Raw genomic sequence first — 20,299 nt, 5'->3', positions numbered from 1 at the left:
TAGGCCTTAAAATGGTTCGTTCATTAACACAAGTTGGTCAAGCATTTTCTGACGGTCTTACTTAAGTTTAACAAATTTGTCGTTCAACAAAATATTTTGTTTTGCATTACGCCAGTTGAACGACAAAATTTGATTTAAACCCACGACTGTATTCGTTTAAACTTCGAAGTGGGGGTTGGTTTATCCTGGTTTAAATGTGTATGCCGTTTTGTCAACTTACACTACACATTGGGTCAGTTTAACATACAGCAATAAGCCTTTTTACATGAGCGAATCGAATCGAATCGTTGATGCGCATTGTGTGACGTCACGATTTCGTTCATCATAGATGTTTAGTATCGACACCCCTTTGAAATCACAAACCAGTTCTCTTGCATCCCTTATGTATTTGCAAAAAATGCTTGTTATTTGTTAGCACACCCTTACGTATAGAAAAAATGGAAATACTGGTAAAGATATGTGGTACACGCACCTAAGAGCAGTTTAATGTGTGTTATTAGAATTTATTTTTTGTGATTTTTTTCTCTCTTAGAATAATGATTTGGTTAAAATCGCTTTCATTTCAAAAATGCGTTGTTGAAGATTCGTCTAGTTTGCTTTGATTTTCATGAATCTCTAGTGGTGTTTGATATAAATATTACCTAACCAACTGTTGAATTACCTTTCGTTTTTGCCGCAGCAGAAACATGAACTTTTCTCAACTTTTAAATTTGTTTTTTCTTCCGCATTCTTTCCATAGACTTACAAAGCACCCGGTTTCGTCCAGTCACATCCATTTATTTGCTCACGTGATCGCAACACCGGCGTTATACCGACAAACAAAATGTACAGTGGAAAACTTTCCAATAAAACATCAATAAATTGGACTCGACATATTCGCGAGTCTAACTCTGTCGGAGTTCTAACTCTTTCAGCCCGGTTCGGGATTCGGAATCGGATCCGGCATTCGGGTCGCGGTGTCTTTAAAGTTTTTGATTGTTCTACATTCTACATGAAGTGAAAAACTCGTGGATTCGATGGCTGGCTATGAATGTGACGTAATAATGCCTGGTTTGTGACCGACATAATGATGTAATTGAGACCGAAGAAATATTAAACTATTTAAAAATTAAGTCAGCTACGGAGAAAACTAATAATTTTTTTGCAAAGTTCTAACGAATGAAATCGAAGCAATTGCGTGACGTCACAAACCAGTACAAGTCACTCTATGACAAATAAACAATTAACAATAGTAATGACTCTATTCGGTATCGATATACAGTCGAAACAGCGTTAGAATAAAAAAAACAATACACGAACGAATTCAGCGCCCGCTAATGAAAATTGTTTTGCGAGAAAATATAAAAAATACTAAAACACACAAAAAAATCCCTCTTTCCGAATTTTGCACCGCCCTCTAGCGGAGATTTAACAATCCCACGATCGCTGACCCGACCAGTGCGACCACCAGAGGTGCTCTAACCGTGTTTCCTTCACTAGTTGTTGTTACCCCCACAGTGGTGACCTCACCAGGACTGGCTGTAGTTGTGTCGGCGGAAGTCGGATCGTCAGTTCCATCGCCTGATCCCGTAGTAAGGTTCTCGTCGGTGGAATTCCCCTGTGCTGACGTCATTGCCACCAAAGCTGTCGATACACGAGGGCGGTGTTAGTAATAACTTAAATCAGGGCGTCAAACTTAAACAACTTTGAGGACCAAAAACAAACTTTTGAGTACGTCGACGGCCGCACTGTCGAAACATTTGTTATAGTGTAACATGGCAACAAAATGTTGCATGATTAGTAAGTAAAATGTATAATTGCGTTAAATTGGTTTAAGATTCGTTGCAATGGTCTAAGGAGTCTGAACGCCTGACCAATGTCATAGAATAAAAACTGGTCGGCATTCGCATTGGGAAGCGTGTTCGAACTCGGTAAGATTAGTAATTGACTAAAAACGCGTTTGCACTTCATCAAAATGGTTTCAGCAGAAGATTTTAAAATACATGAAATGGATTAAGTTGATTAAGATTTTGATGTTTTGAAAAAAGTTTTTTTAAGACACTGACCGATGTGACTATTCAATCACAAAATATATTTTGCAATTTCGCCGTAAGTTAAGACTCATCGAAAGTATGATTGTAAAATCGCTTAGTTTTGAAATTTAGATCATATGCCACCTTAATATGAACCAAGTCAACACAAAACGGAACAAATAGACGATTGTGTTGAATTTCCCACAAAAACGCGTTCCCCGCTATTTTCGTTTCTCCTCTCACCTACAATATAATTAAAATCGAATGAGACAATCGGTATGTATACGGACACCGTTCCTCCGAACGCCAGATGTTTTTATCGATCGAAACCGTTTGTGACGTTACAATGGATTCGAACGAAACGCGTTTGTCGACGATTTTTTGTTTTTCACACAAAAAGAACAAAATTGTGAAAATTACTCAAATTGATGTGTGTATTTTATGTCTGTATTGTTTCTAAAATGTTGAAATTCGTATTTATTAACTTTTTGCACATTGCGGATTTCTTCATCTTTTTGCTCTCATTCATTTTGCAACTTTTTGGGACATGAAACAAGTGATTATTGATTGCTTCACAAACACAAGACCTGGTTTTATTGCCAGTTCCCATGCCTTATAAAACGACCCTTGTTTGCTGTAGGTTATGAACACACACATATATTGCATTTTTCATCAACTTAATTTAACATTGAGTTATTAGAAAACATAAATCACCTCGTGTTGATGAAAGGTCCGTTTAAACGTTAAGTCGTTAGCTTTAAATCATAATTTCCATACATATCGGAATGTTAAAAACATACATACCAGTATTACATGTTTGTGTTTGGCAAATTTTACAGCAAAACCCTCTTTTGCTACAAGTTTGGCCCAATTCAATGTTCCGGGCTGTGATTGGCTGACAGTGCACGTGATTGCTACGTGACACATTTTGCTACCGCGTTTTTCTGCTAGCTCGTGTGTGATATTCATGGTAATTGGACGGCTAGACGGTGCCGTGCTTGTCATATTCGGTACGAGGACATTAATTATGCATGACCTCCCTGCTTGCCCCCCCCCCCCAGCAGCATTGTGACGTCACATGCAGGCGTTAGAATTTTTCTTGTTCGTGCGTTTGTGCCAATACTATGTGATTGAAACACGTGGTCGTATAAACATCTGTTTGTTTAATATAAGACGATTTTTTTCACAAATTGTTTTAGAGTTTCACTTAAACAAACAGCAATATTGTTTTTAGCTACAACTTTGGTACATGGTGAAGGTAGGTTTTGACATATTTAAAAATATTTTACATAACCTGTAATATTTTAAACTTTGACATATTAAAACTAAGTTAATCTTCACACATTGCTGCACGACATAAACCCAACAGCGTTTAATTAAAGCAAGTACACAAATCGTTCTAAGCCACACGTGTTCAACAATAAATAAAGTGTCCAACAATAAAGCGAATCTAGTTACAAATAATTCGTAACGGTATAAAGCTTCAGCTGGCGGCACGCCAAAATGTTCCTGCTTTTGTATTAATCCGTCACAGTAGTGACAGTTGTTAATAGAAATCATAAACAGAATTGCAACCGGATGATTTGACGTTCAATATTTTTGTCTATTTAATTTTTTTTGTGCAAGAACGCGCGCGTCGATGCAATTATGGAACGCCTGAAAAATGGTTACAATGCGTTGTCATGGTTACAGGTTGACGCCCACACGAAAAACAATATTCCACATCAGTTCGTGTTCAAACTCGTCCGATCTTATTACAACCTATTTTATAACGTCACAATGGCTAAACAATCGAGTTCTACGCAAAAAGCGGTTTCTATGCAAACGACGTTTTACTATGACGATTTACAACGCAATAATAGGGCTACAGCGACCTAATGGATGGATCTTTTTGTTTGATTTTGTGCAATAAAAAGTTACTGCGTCGAGTCGGCTTTATAGTATTACGTGGTGTTATGAAAAATAGTTGAAGAATTTTATATTAAAAAGGGGCCATTAAAAAAGTATTTCATCCGCAACCAGTCCAGGAGGTTTTGTATTTCTCCTTACCAAAGGGGATTTATAGATCTTTTTCCAGCTTAAACTTAAATATAAGTGTTTACCTGATTGCACTGGTCCGGACAAGACTGGACTTGTTATTTTTAAATAGATTTTTTATGATTTCAGGGTGTTTTGACCTGTCATTCAAGCTTTAACTTGCGGCCTTTATACGAACTTATCCGATGTTGAATGCAAATTCGCTTTGAAATTTCGGACCAAATAAACCAACATTGCAAGAGATTTCTTAAAAAAGAATGTTCAGAAAAACCCTTACCGTTTGTGGATAAAGACTCCCTGACCCTTTAATAACCCTGCAGTTAATGTTTTACCAAAAAATCCTAATTGAAACTGCGTCGTGAACGTTTTATATTTATCACAAGAAAATGTCGTTTCGTGTCGTCATTCTTTCACCCAGAGGGCAGAATTCATCTTTCAAGGTCAAACAATTTGATGCAAAACACGAACCACGTGATATTTTTTAGTGTCAATTTGTCAAAATTTCTCTTGCTCCACGACAGGAGTCTCGAAGTGAAGAAAACACGAAAAGTAATCGGCTGTTTATGTGTTAACATGAGAAGCGTGCTTGTCTAAACCGGGAGGTAACATAAAATTGTAAATGTTGTTTCATTTAACTTTTAGTTGTGAAGTTTAAAGTACATTGTTAACTCCAATAAATCCTATGTCGTCAATAAAAGATCAACGTAACATCTTCACACTTTAAAAAAAGGTTGATTTGCCAAATGTTCTGTTTAGAATCTTTCCATTTCAAATGTTTTGTGTTGTGATAGGCATCAAGCATCCTTATTATTTTATTTAAAAGTCAATTTGTTTCTTTAATGAGTGGTTTTTATTTTTTACCCCATAAAATACTTTTCTTCATGGTTAAACCCAATGTTAAGTTTCCCAAAAGCGAACTGTTTTCTAACGCTCGTATTCGATTGTTCAGTCCACCATCCACTTGATCACTCTATCAGTAATTACGTCATTTTCACAAACAAACCAGCACGCCCAATACAGTGTTGGATATCTAGTCACTATTAGCAACTTTTCAACTAAAATCGCATAAAAATTGAATCTCCAATTCAACAAAGAAACGTTGTGACGCAACAAGATTATAACAAACACTAAATCGAAGAACTATGTTTAAAAAACTTGTCGAATGGCGCAATAAATGTACAGATACTTCTACGGGTTCATTTGCACCCCCTACCTCCTCCACAAAGCAACCCGAACCGGCCCTATGACGTCACAAGTAGCGTGGATTAGGTTTATCTTAGCTGATATAGTTTCTCAGGGATCAGTTCTTATCTTGGCTTATCAAGTGGGGTAAACACGAAACCAGACGGGGTCGGTTTTAAGTGCAGTATTTTTTTGCTCAAAAATATGTGACACACGCTTTTAGAGAAACACAGAACAACAATCTCGTTTTTAGACAATTTCATATTTCCATGCCATAAGCAGTAACATATTTGTGTTATTTGCAAACTTTACCTGTATAGGACGTCGAAACGTCGGGACAAAAATGCAATTGCCAGAAGAGCTTTATAAAGTTAAAGTTTAAGCGAGTTTCACAAACAAAACTAAGAACTTTAAACCTGGTTATATTGGAGTTTATACCACTTATAGAGACGTAACATTTAGGTGTATAAACGGTCAGCACTTGGAATTAATCGAGCCGTAATCTTGTTTTGAACTGCCTGATTAACAATTGTTTTTGTTGGAGTCTATATTTTTAACAGAAACTTGGAAACGGTGTTCAGTGTAACAAGGGTCCGTAAAATCATGCTAGGTGTGTCGTTATGTGACCGTAACCTGAACAATTTTAATGAAAACTACTTTTTTTAGTAGGTCATGCTGGATTTATGTTTTCCATATACCAAGAACTGACTAATTATGTTTAAACCAGGTGTTTGAACGTTTTATGGTTTTTCTACTTCTAAGATCGAAGATAAAAGATATTTTATCCTGGAACACATATAAACGCCATGACAAAGAATTACAGAGGCTATGTTTACTAAACTAAACACGATAAAATCAATAAAACGGTGTAAATCACAAAGTTTCGGTTATTTCCAGCTTGGGACTGTTTTAGTGCAACTGTGTCGCTATGTTTTCTTTCACCAAGCGAAATAAACTCTTTTCCTAGCTTTCAGTGTGGCGTCGATTTTCAAGTAACCCAATTGAGTTGAGTTGAGTTTATTTCGCCGGGCAAAATCGTAGCAGCACAGTTGCGCTAAAATATTCACCAAGCCGGAAATAGCTGCGCAACGTTCAGACGTTAAAAAGCGCGACAAAGTTGAGGGTACAATTGGTGGATAGATGGTAGACGCGCTGCAGCTACATCGTTACTAAAAGCAGATGTAAAGTTTAACACGCGTTAACGGTTTCAACACAATGTTGCAAATGTTCTCAATTCTGTCCCTAGTTTCACCCGAGTCTAATGTCACAAAACAAGTAAATCAAAACAACAACTAATACGTGACAGGGCAGTCTTGTTTTTTCCGGGGCACTACAGTTTATCTCTGTTTACCGGACGAGGTCACTTGTGTTGGCTGTGACGTCATCTTTTTTTGCTTTTCCGGATGGATTCTATTCACTGTGACGTCACATTGGTTTGCTCGCGGGCTTTTTTACTATTTCAGATCAAAGCAGCGAAATCAAAAAACATACTTTATTTTACAGCTTGTTTTTGACACGACTGTAAATGTTGTTGTTGTATTTGTTTTTGTATATTTTACGGCTTTTGCTTGTTGGTTTAACAAATGGCTTCGAAATTAAACATTTTATTTGTTTAAAACGTCGGTTTCAGGAATACAGCAAACTCTACATTTTCGGCACCTTAAGCGGAAAAATGTTTTAACTTTCGAGTGATGAGTTTCGGCAACAAGTAAAATTATAATTTGACCGATATTTAGCGACACATATTTAAAAATCGCTGTTTAACGGTTAGTATGTTTTATGAGGAGGAAGTCCTTACACAAACAGATGTAGATTAATAATAGTTGTTAAACCCCTTTCGTTTTGAAGAACACACCCTAACCTTGATGTAGACCGAAAACGAAACTACGTAACAAAGGATTGCTGTTTATGACGTCAATAAAGACCCTTTATTCGCTGACACGGTACGTGAGCTACTGTTTTGCAAATATACACGTTTAAATTTATTACGCTTTTTAATTTTTACCCGTTTTTCTATGAAATCCGAGTTTTTTTAAACTGTCCATATTTTGCGGTCATGCGCATCATAAGGAAAGCGGTTGCTGTAAATACTTGAAAAAACTAATTCGGTTTCGTTCCAGAGAGGCCAATTTCAACAATACTGAAAGCTGGTAGAAAACCGCGTCACGTAACAATGGCAATCGAATCAACAAATCACGCGCGGCTCTTAATCGATATTCGATCACGTGATTCTGTGATCTTCTGTATTCCAATTTCAAACAGAATTTCTTTTATAACGCATCGTTTTGTAATGGAAGTATTTCGCCCTACATAACACAATACATAACGAGTTTCTTGGTATTCTGAAAGCGTCGAAAGAAAGGGTCCTGTTTGGGTCCTAACGTGCTATTGAGTGATAGCCAGCGAGCTAATGGCGAACTCAAACATTTTTTTTTCATAACACACTTTAAACTTGCTCTTTTTTAAAACATTTTCCCAACCAACGTGTCTACATTGTACGACTAAAGCACTGCGGAAACCTAAATAAGTTCACACGCAGTGGTTTCCAAGCGGTTTGCCCTGAAAGAAAGCTACTGGCTTATATCAATTGTGCGCCAAAAATTTCAATTATTGCAATTGTGCACTTCAGGGTAAAAACGGATTGGGGAAACAATTAACGTATGTATTAACATTCAATAAATCATTAGCACGATTTTTGTTGTGTAGCGTCTAAATTTTACCTATAAAGGCTTAATTCGTAGGGTCCTCATATAAGATTGGACACTACAGTTACCAAGACATTTGAAAACACATTTAAATGCTCCACCAGCCAATGCGCCCAATCTCTTGTCATCAGCTACACTCATAAGACGTTATAGGTCGAAACAATGTGCACTGTCTGCAGCTTATCATGTATTGGATCAGTGCTTTTACATTTAAAAGGTTTCCTCAATAGAAAAGCAAACAACAATAATTATTTCCGAACAGGCGCGTCAAGGAAATATGACGTCATTCTTTAACGTCATAAGCCAGTCACGTGACAGAACAGTGTGATTGTAAGATTAACAGGTAATCCGTATTAGCGGGTGTTAAAACCAAGTACGTGGTTAAAATTCCCTTGGAATCGGTAATAAGCAAATGGTATTTGCGTGTGAAAGCAAACTGAAAGATAATCTCCAGTTAAACTAAAACCTACTGTTTGAAGTAGCAAAGTTTTCAAATTTAATGAAAACGAATCGTAAACAAAACTAGTTAATACATGGATGAATAGCTGGGATCAGCCTTGAAGCGTCGATGCAGACCAACGATCACGGCACACTCACAGTACGCCAGGGACCTAAAATTTAAACTTATGTTCATAGCGAGTGCTTCGGCCTTCCAAAAGAAAACAATCAATTTTCATCACGTGGCAGCGAGTTCTATAAATACCCCCTCCCCAGCTACGCGATTGACGCCCCTCACACCCGTTCGGCCCCTAATTTCAAGGTTCTCGAATAACGGACTGTAATTTTGACCGGTAGCGCGTTGCTCGTTGCCACGGTGACCATTGTTATGTGGTAAATTACGGTGGAAACGTCCCGAGATATTTCTGCTGTGTACAAATGAAACCGTGACAAACCTAAAATATCTTTCCCGTTTGTTTTGGATTCTTTTGAAAAAAGGAAATGGAGATACAATAAACTTTAAGCACAATGTAGTTTTGATCTTCATTAATACCAACTCGCTTGTAAGTTTAATGGTTGATCTATAACATTTTCACAACTTTATCACTTTTTTTTGGTTTCAAGTTATGCCACTATCGTGTTAAAGGTGTATAAAATTGCTAGAAGAGCTATATTTGTTGAATAATCGAAGTGCGGCTTGACTGACTACTGTAAGCAAGAAGCGAAAATTTTCAACTAACAAACTTCTTCAATGAGTTATGGAAAATTGTTAACAATTTCCAAAACGCCACTTTAAGCTTTTATAATGAATTAAGCGCTATAGTCGATCACACGAAGCTCGATAGAAAACCGTGCTTGTAGCAGAGCGCTAGAGTTGACTAGACGAGGCTCGTTTGGAAAACAGGTTTAAGCGTGCAGTTGTAATTAAAACAAAAATGTTAAAAAGTTCGTTTAATATATTACATGAAACATCAACACCGCCTCATGAAACCTGCGGAGAGAATTTCGATCAAACGACGTCAGTTCAATTGCGGAAAACGTCGTTAGTAGTTTGGGAGGATGTTATGTTAAAATCAGTCATGTGTGGAGTGTTTTTGGAGGAACAGCGCTTTGTTTTAACTCAACCGAACGCTCGCTCCATTTTAATGATGACAAACCAGACACCACAGATTTTAGTTTAAAGAAAGCTCCGAAAATGTTTTATACACGAATATTGGATTGTATTTTTCTATCACAGACTACTTAGAGCTTGTGGGAACTGGTATATGACCACAACATGCACATCTGATGTTGCTCACAGTAGTCCACAGCGTACTAAGGCCAACAAACATAAAACGAAATATACCAAAGAAGCTTGAGCAGAATTGAACATGTCCAGAACTAGGTTCAGTTTTTTGGCGCAAGGGTAAAATTTTATAGTAGACATAAAATCCTGGTTACGAAATTTTTTTATTACTAACTCAGCAAACAAGCCAACTCTTCTTGAACGGTTTTACGATCGAGAACGCCTTTGTGAAATTTGCTTTTTCCGTTTACAACCCTAAAACATACCGCGCGTTGCTATGTGTGTGAAGTCACAAAGATAGGCGGTCATGTAACAATGACTGTTTGTATTTTCGCGTTTCTCGGAAAAATTGACGGTCTTGCGCAAGAATTAGGTTTGCAAGTACCGAAAATAAACTTATTTCGCAATATTACCTACTTTTTAAATCCGCCTACTTGTCTTATTTAAAATAAACTCCGATGTTTTAAAAAAGAAAAAAAGTTGTTCGCTTAAAGTGTTATCAACCTCTCAATAAATTTGATCGTAAATTCTGCTTTCTTTTCCATAAATTACCAACAACGTACAACAACATACAGCTGTTAATTGCCAGGTTGACATAAAGTAGGGGGCGCTTTTACCAAAGTCAATTAAACTGACGCAATCCATTAGCATAACGTCACGTCGCTTTCAACCAATCACGATTGAGGTGAAAGTTCATAACACGTCAATCCAGCAATTAACTTTCCCACCACGTAAAACGACTTTATTACAAAACATTTGTAATAGATGAACTGTATAGGTTGTCTTAGTGCAAAGTCAACGTTCGAACTTTTCATTTTATCTCAGGTTTCTACTAATGAGGCTAAAATTTGTATTAAAAAAATATCGCCGTTTTAACTATATCCTATACACATCTTAATTTTATCTCTGTACCAACAAAAGTGATATAGTGTTATTGTTGTGCAGGTATAAGATAAATATCATGCATTATTTTCAACATACCACACACAGGGCAGCAATGAAAATTCACGCATTACTGTGACCTTCATTAATAATTTAAGCTGTGATTGGTCGAGCAGGTCACGTGTTATGTGGCATTTGCGCTCTGTGTGAGTTTCAAGTGTGGGAAGAAAATGAACCTGTGAAAAATGCGCTACAAACATCTTTATAACATAAAAAACGTTGGTCAGCTAAGATGAAACTGGGATTAGCCCTAAAGCGTTCATACAGACCAGCGATCACGGCACACTCATTTATAAATCAAAGTACGCTCACTGAAGGTGTAATTAACTTTTTAACACTTGCGCATGTGTGACGTAACAAACACGACAAAGGGCGCATTCTAATATTACCTATTGTGCGAAGTATTGTGTTTTAATTAACTTCAGTGATAGTTACTTTGAAATCTGTAAATTGGTTCCACGTGTTTGTAAACTGTGCGTGTATAATGGAAACACAAAGTAGCAATCCACTTATGGCGTCTGCTTTAAGAAAGTCAATTAGTCGGCTCAACCAATTAGAGGCAACTTGTTCGGGGTTACTTCGGGTCAACGCGTTAACTTGATTTGTTTAGCAAAGTGATGTCACAATTACTTAAACAAGCGCACTTGTTCAAACTGTTTAAATTGATCTTTGTATAAGGTACACAATCTTTTTAACGCATAAAGCCCGCCAAATAAAATGCTGTTTTTTATTTAAAGTGGAATATAAATTGTACTAGTCACATTCAGTGTTATTTACCCTGATAAAGGCGACCTGTATAGGACGTTGAAACGTTGGAATTTAAATACATTTGCCAGAAGTGCTCTATAAACTTGATATTATGACTGGCAGCAATACAGCAATACAGCAAAACAAACAAGTTTGTCAACAACACGGAAAAGTTAAAAAACAACCAGTCTTCTACAAATTAAAACATTTTTAAAACGAAAACTATTTATCGGACGATAGAAATCAAAACTAAACAACAAATCGTCATGGAAACGTTCCCGAACAATCCGTACCAGTACTTAAGTGGATAAGATCAAAATTCCAGTATCATTCAATAATACGCGGGTTGCTTAATGGTCACAAACACTTACAACGATCCCCAACAAGGCAACGAGCCTGCACTTAAATCACAAACGAAAATCCACAATTGAAAACACAAACAATGGCCACGATCGATAATATGAAAGGCCACTTCAATCCCATATAGTGACGTCACTATTGGTATGGTTTCAAATGTAAACAAGACAGATAGAGATAGATACATTGGCGCGTTATAATATTGTCAATGTAAAATCGATATGGGGGTGATAATTGGAGCTCGTTTTAAAAATGTTTCTATGTCGGAGTTTTTCAGAACTGCTTGATTAAGCTATTTGAGTGACTTTGCTTTGAACTAATTAGCGCCAAAACCCTACAACAAATGTATTTTGACAGCGTACGCTTACCAATAACTGGCAACCAATACTGAATTTAATAATTTGAATTGCAAATACCCAATACGAGACATCAATTGTTGTTACAAAAACCAGAAACAATTACAGTAAAATATATTCTACCTATGACCTCATGCTTCTACAAAGGTCATTCAGTCGACTGTGCCAATATTTTACTGCTATATAATCCCGCGATTCGTTTTGGTCTAAAAATTACCCAGAAATTTTATCACTCAAAAATTGGCGCCAGGCTCACTATGACGTAAAAAAGCTGTTTCTTTGTTTTATCAGCGGAAACAACTACAATGATTTTTTACATAACATTTACCTGTCACAACAGCCACGTCACAATATGCTCTGTGACATAACATGATAAAAAAGCACGATCCACATCAAAAAATACGCCCATTTCTCATCGTTTCATTTAATTTTAATTTCGGTTTTACAAACTTTGTATTTTGGACCACAGAGAAAAAAGACCGTCACGTATTATAAACACTTGGCCTTACTATTGAAAAGAAACCAAATTGAAAAATACATTCAAATCTTAACAAAAATAAGATTTGCATTTTTTTAACTTGTCAGAGTGTTCCATTTTTTCACATTTTAATTTTAATGAAGACTTCCACCACTTGAAGTTTTCTCGGCGTAAGAATCAATGCAGCGTTGTTTAAATTTCATTGCGTGTTTTTGTCAAGTTATTCTCAACTGATATCATCGATTTTCGTCAACATTTTCAAAAATAATCAAACGCCCTTTTTATTTTCTTTGCCCCAATATAGGTGACTCAAAAAATACCGAAAAAATAGTTCACGCAAAAAAATATTTTCGCGAGAAAACCAATTATTTGAAAACTATAGGACATGCAGTCTTTCCTTCTTATTTTCTCCTCTCGTTTAAAAAATAAGAGTCATCGTGTTATTACCCCAGGGTCCCTGACAAATGCGTCGTAAATGGGGCATAGAAATGTCAAAATACATCTAAAACAGCTAAATGATCAAGTCCATAAATTTCTTGACAGCAAAATATGATATAAAACTTTAAAAATATAGAACCACTTTATAAAAAATAACAACGCAAAAAAATGTTTTAAAATGTACAACAACTCACCGAGGAAAACAAAGGCGAGGAGAAGAGAAGTTTTCATGAAATTCATTTTTTCGATTCTTCACGAAGTTTCAACAAAAATTTTTACTTTGATCTAAATGCTAAGTTCGGCGTAAAAGTTTGCGGGCAAAAATTTCCAAGTTTAGGATCTCGGTGCTGCTTGTCTGTCACGTCACAATGCTCGACTGTGCGCTCACAAACGCAGGGAGAGGCCGACGCCCGATCATCAGCCTTTTTCTTCTCGTCGCAGCAAATTGCGCAAACAAGCTGGTGGAACGGTCGCCATGACAACGAGATATCACGTGGCTGTTTAATATCGATGACGCGTGCTGGTCTATCGCTTCTCGCGGTTTCCATATTTAGATTAATCACGCGCGTTAGTGACGTGTTTGCACTGTTTTATGACATCTTGTCCCCTACGAAGGGACTCGACACCTTGTCGTTGGTGTAGGGGCTTACAATCACTAAGATCGAGTCCAACCCGGTACCCAAACGGCAACGCGCCATCCTGGGTACACGTCTCTCTACTACCTTACTTACTATGATGCTTTACAAAGAAATGAAACAAAATGCTGGATCGAACGTGGCCCAGAATAAAAACGTTCGCGTTCCTGCTGACAACCTACAGAGCCCAGCAGGTTCGAAAAATAAGTTAGGCTCCATTGAATTCCGTAACCAGACAAAGATCCTTTCACTTAACATCGAGGGAAGTTCAATGCCCAAATGCGAATATCTTGGGAAAATCCTCCAACAACACAGAGTCGACATCGCATTACTCCAAGAAACCCACGCTACAGCAACATCACCGGAATCAAAGACCCGAATACCAGGATACACTCTTATTTCAAAAGTCTGCCATGACAAATACGGGATATGCACTTATGCCAGAAACCCTTCTGAAGTAACAGAATTGCAATCAGTTCTAACATCCAACAACACTCACAGATCAGCAGTAAAAATCAAAGAACTAACGGTTGTTAACTTATACAAACCACCAAACAAAGAATGGCCGAATCCTCCTCTCCCATCCTTTCCTCACCCCACTGTTTACATTGGGGACTTTAACAGCCACAACACCGACTGGGGATATAATGAAAACGACAAAGCAGGCGAACAATTAGGACAATGGATAAATGACACGAATCTTCATCTACTATACGACCCCAAAACCCATGGTACCTTTCATTCCTCAAGATGGAACAAAGATTATTCAACAGATCTATGCCTCGTATCAAAAAACGATAACCTCGATCCATTGCCAGCATCTACGGAAATTCTGCCCTCCTTTCCACATAGCCAACATCGGCCCATAATAACTACAGTTGGATTAAAAATTCCTATTATCAACTCCCTTCCAAAAAACAGATGGAACTTCGAACAAGCTAATTGGGAAAACTTTGCCAAAGCCGTGGACCAGACATGCATCCATATTCCTCCATCAGCTCAAACAATACCCAGATTTCACAAACTAGTTTTAAAAAGTGCAAGACGCTACATTCCAAGAGGTAGACGAAAAAAGTATGTTCCCTGCTGGTCAAAAGAAAGTGAGGCCTTGTTCAAAGCCTACGAAGAAACAAATGACAATAATACAGCAGACCAACTATTATCATCGCTTAATAAAGACAGGAGAAACAGATGGATCAGTACAGTTGAAAATCTCGACTTCAAACACTCAAGCCGTAAAGCATGGGCACTTCTACATAAACTGGACCTTAATTCAACATCAAAGCCCAAAACTGCAGCTCCGATAAGTGCAAACCAAATCGCAAAGGAAATTAAACAACGAGGACACCATAAACCAAACCACACTTTTGAAAAATCTGTAAGAAAAGAATATCAACAACTATACCGCACATACACGGAAGATTCCAACCTGTCATCACATATACTAATGTCAGAATTAAAAGAGTCGCTAAAGCAAACAAAAGCGAGCAAAGCTGCTGGAATAGATGGAATTTACCCTGAAATGCTGAAACATTTAGGAAATAACAGTCTTCAATGGCTGAGGACCGCATTGACAGACATTATTCAAACCGGAAAACTTCCCAAAGATTGGAAAATAGCAAAGGTGATAGCAATTTTGAAACCAGGAAAAGATCCAACCAATCCAAGCAGTTACAGGCCAATTTCTCTTCTATGCTGCACCTACAAAGTTCTGGAAAGAATCATACTTGCCAGAATAACGCCACTGGTCGAACCATTCTTACCCTCTGAACAATCTGGGTTTAGAAAACATCGTTGCACCAGTGAACAAGTCCTTGCTTTAACATCACACATTGAAACAGGATATGAACTAAAAAACACAACTGGAGCCATATTCGTAGATTTATCAGCTGCCTACGATACAGTATGGCATGATGGTCTTCTACTAAAACTAGCAAAAATAATAAAATGCAGAACCATGCTGCGAATCATATCAAAAATGACAGGTACTCGTCGCTTCTACACATGTGTAGGTTCCGACACCAGCAAAACTTTTAAAATAAAAAACGGGGTACCTCAGGGCTCCGTACTGGCCCCTACACTATTCAACGTATACATCAGAGACATGCCTAAAACCAAATGTCCTAAATTCGGCTATGCGGATGACTGGGCACTAACTTATCAAGGAAATTGTCTAACAACGATTCAAAACCAACTCACAGCTGATCTCACCACTCTCCAGGAATACTTCACGACATGGTATCTACAAATGAACACCACTAAAACAGTGACAACTCTTTTCCATCTGGACAATCACCGCGCAAACCAACAACTGAATATTACAATTGATGGAAAGCAACTGCCAACGGACCCCAATCCGAAGTATCTTGGAATAACATTAGACAGAACTTTAAATTATAGACAACATTTGGAGAAACTATCAAACAAGATAAAAACTAGAAACTCACTGATCAACAAACTAGCAGCCACCAGATGGGGAGCAAGTCAATCAGTCCTGAGAACATCTGCCTTAGCTTTGTGTTACAGCGCCGCAGAATACTGTGCTTCGACATGGGAGCGTAGTACTCACACTAAAAAATTGGACATCCAACTGAACAGAACAATGCGAATAATATCAGGAACTCTAAAATCCACCCCTATTACATGGCTACCAACAATGAGTGCAATACCTCCCCCACACTTACGACGCAGAGCATCAGCTATGAAGATGATACAGAATCTTCAAACACTTCCCGAGGAAATTCCCCTCACCAAAATTATAAGACAAGCACCAAAAACACGTAGACTAAAATCCAGGCATCCAATCTACAACTTAGAGACTGACAACACTTTCGATATGACTGAAAAATGGAAACAATATTGGTTTAATAACATGCCCGCTGGAGGAGAGCTAGTAGACGACCCAACAACTCCACTGCCAGGTTTCGACTTAGCACATAGACGTAACTGGGTAGCAGCGAACCGACTGCGATCAAAACACGCTCGCACTGCCCACATGCTTCAACGCTGGGGCGAAAGAACGAGTTCGGAATGCCCTCACTGTGGGGCAGATAAGCAAGACACCGACCATCTTGTCCTAAAATGCCCCACAACCAAGTTACAAGGTGGATATCGGACCGTACATGAATGCGATACAGCATTTAGCGACTGGTTTCAAAATATATCCGATCACATCTAAGTTTTTTTTGAGACGTGGAAACCATACGACAATATATATATGACATCTTGTGTTTGCGTGTAGTTATAGAACAACGTTAGAGGCGTGGCTCGAAAATGAACGAATATACTTTGCCAACCAAAAATCTATTATATTTGAGAAGTATTGAAACCAAAACGTGCCTACTGCGTGTAACAAACTCCAACAAACAAATTGGAACGAAAAACCCGACATCGATGACTGGCAATACATTTTCAAACAATCCTTGCGCAACTAACAACGTTCCAATGTAGCTTAGTTTCGAAGCATTTTTATTTTCTAGAAGTTTCTGCACGTGCAGTGGGTTACATCCGGGACTCCCACCATTATGATCCGAGTGTTTTCTGGCGTTTATTTTACGCAGTCACCTCTGATATTGCGCGCCACAACTTGTTGATGAGGTTCTGATTTTTTTATCATGAGTTTTTTTCTTCAGCCAAGTCGAAATCGCGTTAGTGTGGGACAAGAACGTGTTTTATCTACAATCACCTAAGTCCCAAGCAGTAGTTAATTTGGGTTTAGTAAAACAAGATTTGGCAGAAACGCGGTGTTAAACGATGTATTGGGATTTGTGTATTAAAATGACGTGCCAGCATTTGAAGTTACCTAGCACATTGTGCCAGCTTAAAAGTACGATTCCACTTATATAATGTATGTGAAAATGTGGTTTGTTGTGCACAGTTACCTCTGCCTGTCTGTTGTTACGTACGTGTTGTTTCACCTTGCAATGACCTTCAAATCCTGATGATAAAAATAGTACAATGTGTATTACGTGACTGACTGTGAGATTTTGTTACGTAACAATTGATATAATTATCGACGTCTTTATTTTTTTAGTTAGCTGTTTTTTCCATCCTGTTTGTTTGTTTGTGTCATAGTCTGGTTTAGTTAAGATGAACATAAATTCATAACTGAGATCAGCACTTAAACGTCTTTAACACTTTGGCTCTGGTTAATTTATTTAAGCTAAAAATCTTGCCGTTTTTTTATCCTAACATATAAATATGACGTTGTAAAGCATACTCTTAATTTCTGGACTTAAAAACACTAAACATCTGTTTCAAACAGTGATTTTGGATTCTTGAAGTGATTTAAACAAATATTACATAATTTTGAAACATTCTCTTGCTTAAACAAAAGTCTTGCAGGAAATTACCTGCACCTTCGGTCGGTGTTTATTTTTTAAAGAGGGGAGGTGGAGGGGTGCAGCTGCACTCCTGACTGCCACGTGCTACAGCTGAGCATAAAAAATTGAAAAAGCCACAATTAGGAGAAAATACCTTTGAAACAAACAAGATATGCAAGGAAGGAAATTCCACTTTTGAAACGAAGCAAACAACCCAGTTTCGAAATTGTTTGCAGAATAACTTTGACGAACCGTTAAGGAATTTTTCTGGTTGGTAAAAGTTAAAGAGAATTTTACCGCTTATCGGTCTTGGCACATACATGTATTTTGCTAGAGTTGTGGTGTATTTGAAGCTAATTGGAGTTGTTAAGTTGACAACACCTGGTTGGAACAAAGAGTAGAAGTTGTTGTGTGAAATTGGGAAGTAAATACAAGTTGTTGTATTTTTTACACATTTCCTCGTTATTGACTGTTCAGCGTTTAGTTTTCTAGTGGCCCGCAGCTAATTGAAGTCTTTTAATTTTTCGGTTTTAAAATGCTTGACGGAAATTTTTATTTAGTTGAATACACCAGGAAGAAACAGTTTTAACAAACGAAACATAAAAGTCTTGTTCAAACAGAAAAAAACAAACGTAAACAAATAAACTTTTTAGCTGTTGGTTTTGGAGGCTAATATATCGAAATAAGAAATCATAACAAATTTTAAAAAACGCATTCTTAGATAATTGTTTCAGGACAAACGAAAAAGTGTCTTGTAATGGCTCTTTTGCATTGGCTGGTGGTTGTTTATATTTGTATAAATATCGGTAGGTGGCGCTAAGAATGTCTATGCCTCGGAAAACCAGGGGGTCCATATGCTGGACTGGCTTCGTAACGGGCAATTTATCTTAGATAAAGTTTTTAAAATTTACAAACCGATTTCTCTCCCTTCCCAACTTCACCCTATATAACTAAGAGTGATTATACTGAACAGCATCAGATCCTCCAACAGACAGCATGGTCATTGACGATCACTGTTTATGACAGTGGTTCTCAAAGTATGGGTCGCGACCCAAACATGGGTCGCGCAGGGTCAAAAAATGGGTCGCGCTGCAGTGATTCCACTCTGCCCAAACAAACTATTACTGTATTAAGTAAACACAAACGAATTTTCTTAATGTAGTAGTAAAGTCACCTCATTTGACACGTTGTTCAGTAAATGAACCAATCATTACAACATACCGACATTAGCCTTTCAATTTTACTGTCACGCACATAGCGATTGTAACGTCATAGCACGGGGAATAAAAGGACAAGGTAATCTTGCGAAACTAGACGTGGAGATGTAACAGTTAGCGTTTGAGGATTACTAAGTATTCATACAAGGAAACTTTTTAGATTTGGGATTCACTTCTATCAATGATCATGATGCTGCAAAGTCACAATGTGTGTTTTGTTATGCAGTGTTGTCAAACGAATCGACCTCGTTAAGCCTGCAGCCATTTAGACATGGGCAGACTCCTATGCGGCGACGGCGTGGCCTCGAAATTGGCTCGTTAATAAGAATATTTAATTTTTTATATGTTTGAGGCTTGGGTCGTGAGATATTTATAAAACTCAGATTTGGGTCGCGGTCAAAAGTTTGAGAACCACTGGTTTATGACAATAAATCACTGAGCATGGAAAACGTTTGTTGTATTATTAACTACATTGTGACGTATTAACTACTTTTATTCTTAGATGATTCTTATTCTTAGATAATTTGTTTCAGGACAATGTCTTGTAATGACTCTTTTGCATTGGCTGGTGGTTGTACAGATTAAATAAATTTGTCGGTAGATGGCGGTGAGGATTGTCGCGCCTGACCCATATACAGACGTGTTTACTGATTTAGTTACGTTGTTCCATTCTCGGTTGCTCAGTCTACTCCAGGGGACGGCAACCTCTGGCACGCGAAGTGATTTTTCATGGCACGCCAACCGATTTGCGTGTTTATATTGAAGTAATAATATTTCCTGATACAGTGCTTGTTTTCAGTTTTTAATAATAACATTATCGTAAAATCCAGCCTACGTGCACAAAATCCTCTTTTTTCTGCTCACTATTAAAATCACCTGGCACAATCCACTATTGCCCACAAACATGTTGGCACACGAAGCTATTACCACATGAAAATCACAAGCAAATTGGCACGCGTCGCTTAAAGGTTGCAGAACCCTGGTCTACTCTATATGTTGCGTCAATATTGGATAAACAAGGAATAAACCCATTTAACAAAGATGTCATAGGAAATTATATGTTAATTAGGTTCCCACACTCCGCCTACACGTTGCTGTGTATGAAATGTTTCGTCGTATAACTTGTATTATTGTCTGCACAGTGTGGG

At 37.7% G+C, this 20,299-nt stretch overlaps 1 protein-coding gene and 1 long non-coding RNA gene across 2 annotated transcripts; one reads left to right on the top strand and one right to left on the bottom strand.

The window, feature by feature from the left end:
- Positions 1-756: 756 nt before the first annotated feature.
- LOC145214769 (uncharacterized) lies at positions 757-13,348 on the bottom strand. The gene is made up of 2 exons (XR_013857121.1): positions 13,172-13,348; positions 757-1,623 (listed from the first exon to the last, which is right to left on the bottom strand). It is a non-coding gene; the product is annotated as an uncharacterized LOC145214769 (long non-coding RNA).
- Positions 13,349-13,709: 361 nt separating this feature from the next.
- Positions 13,710-16,790, top strand: LOC145215649 (uncharacterized). Its single transcript, XM_080084382.1, has one exon. It carries the CDS (start codon positions 13,710-13,712, stop codon positions 16,788-16,790), a length of 3,081 nt encoding a protein of 1,026 aa, XP_079940508.1.
- Positions 16,791-20,299: the final 3,509 nt, after the last annotated feature.

Source organism: Phallusia mammillata, chromosome 2, assembly GCF_965637545.1.
Source record: "Phallusia mammillata chromosome 2, kaPhaMamm4.hap1.1, whole genome shotgun sequence".
NCBI lineage: Eukaryota > Metazoa > Chordata > Ascidiacea > Phlebobranchia > Ascidiidae > Phallusia > Phallusia mammillata.
This window is presented reverse-complemented; position numbering and strand designations above follow the sequence as displayed.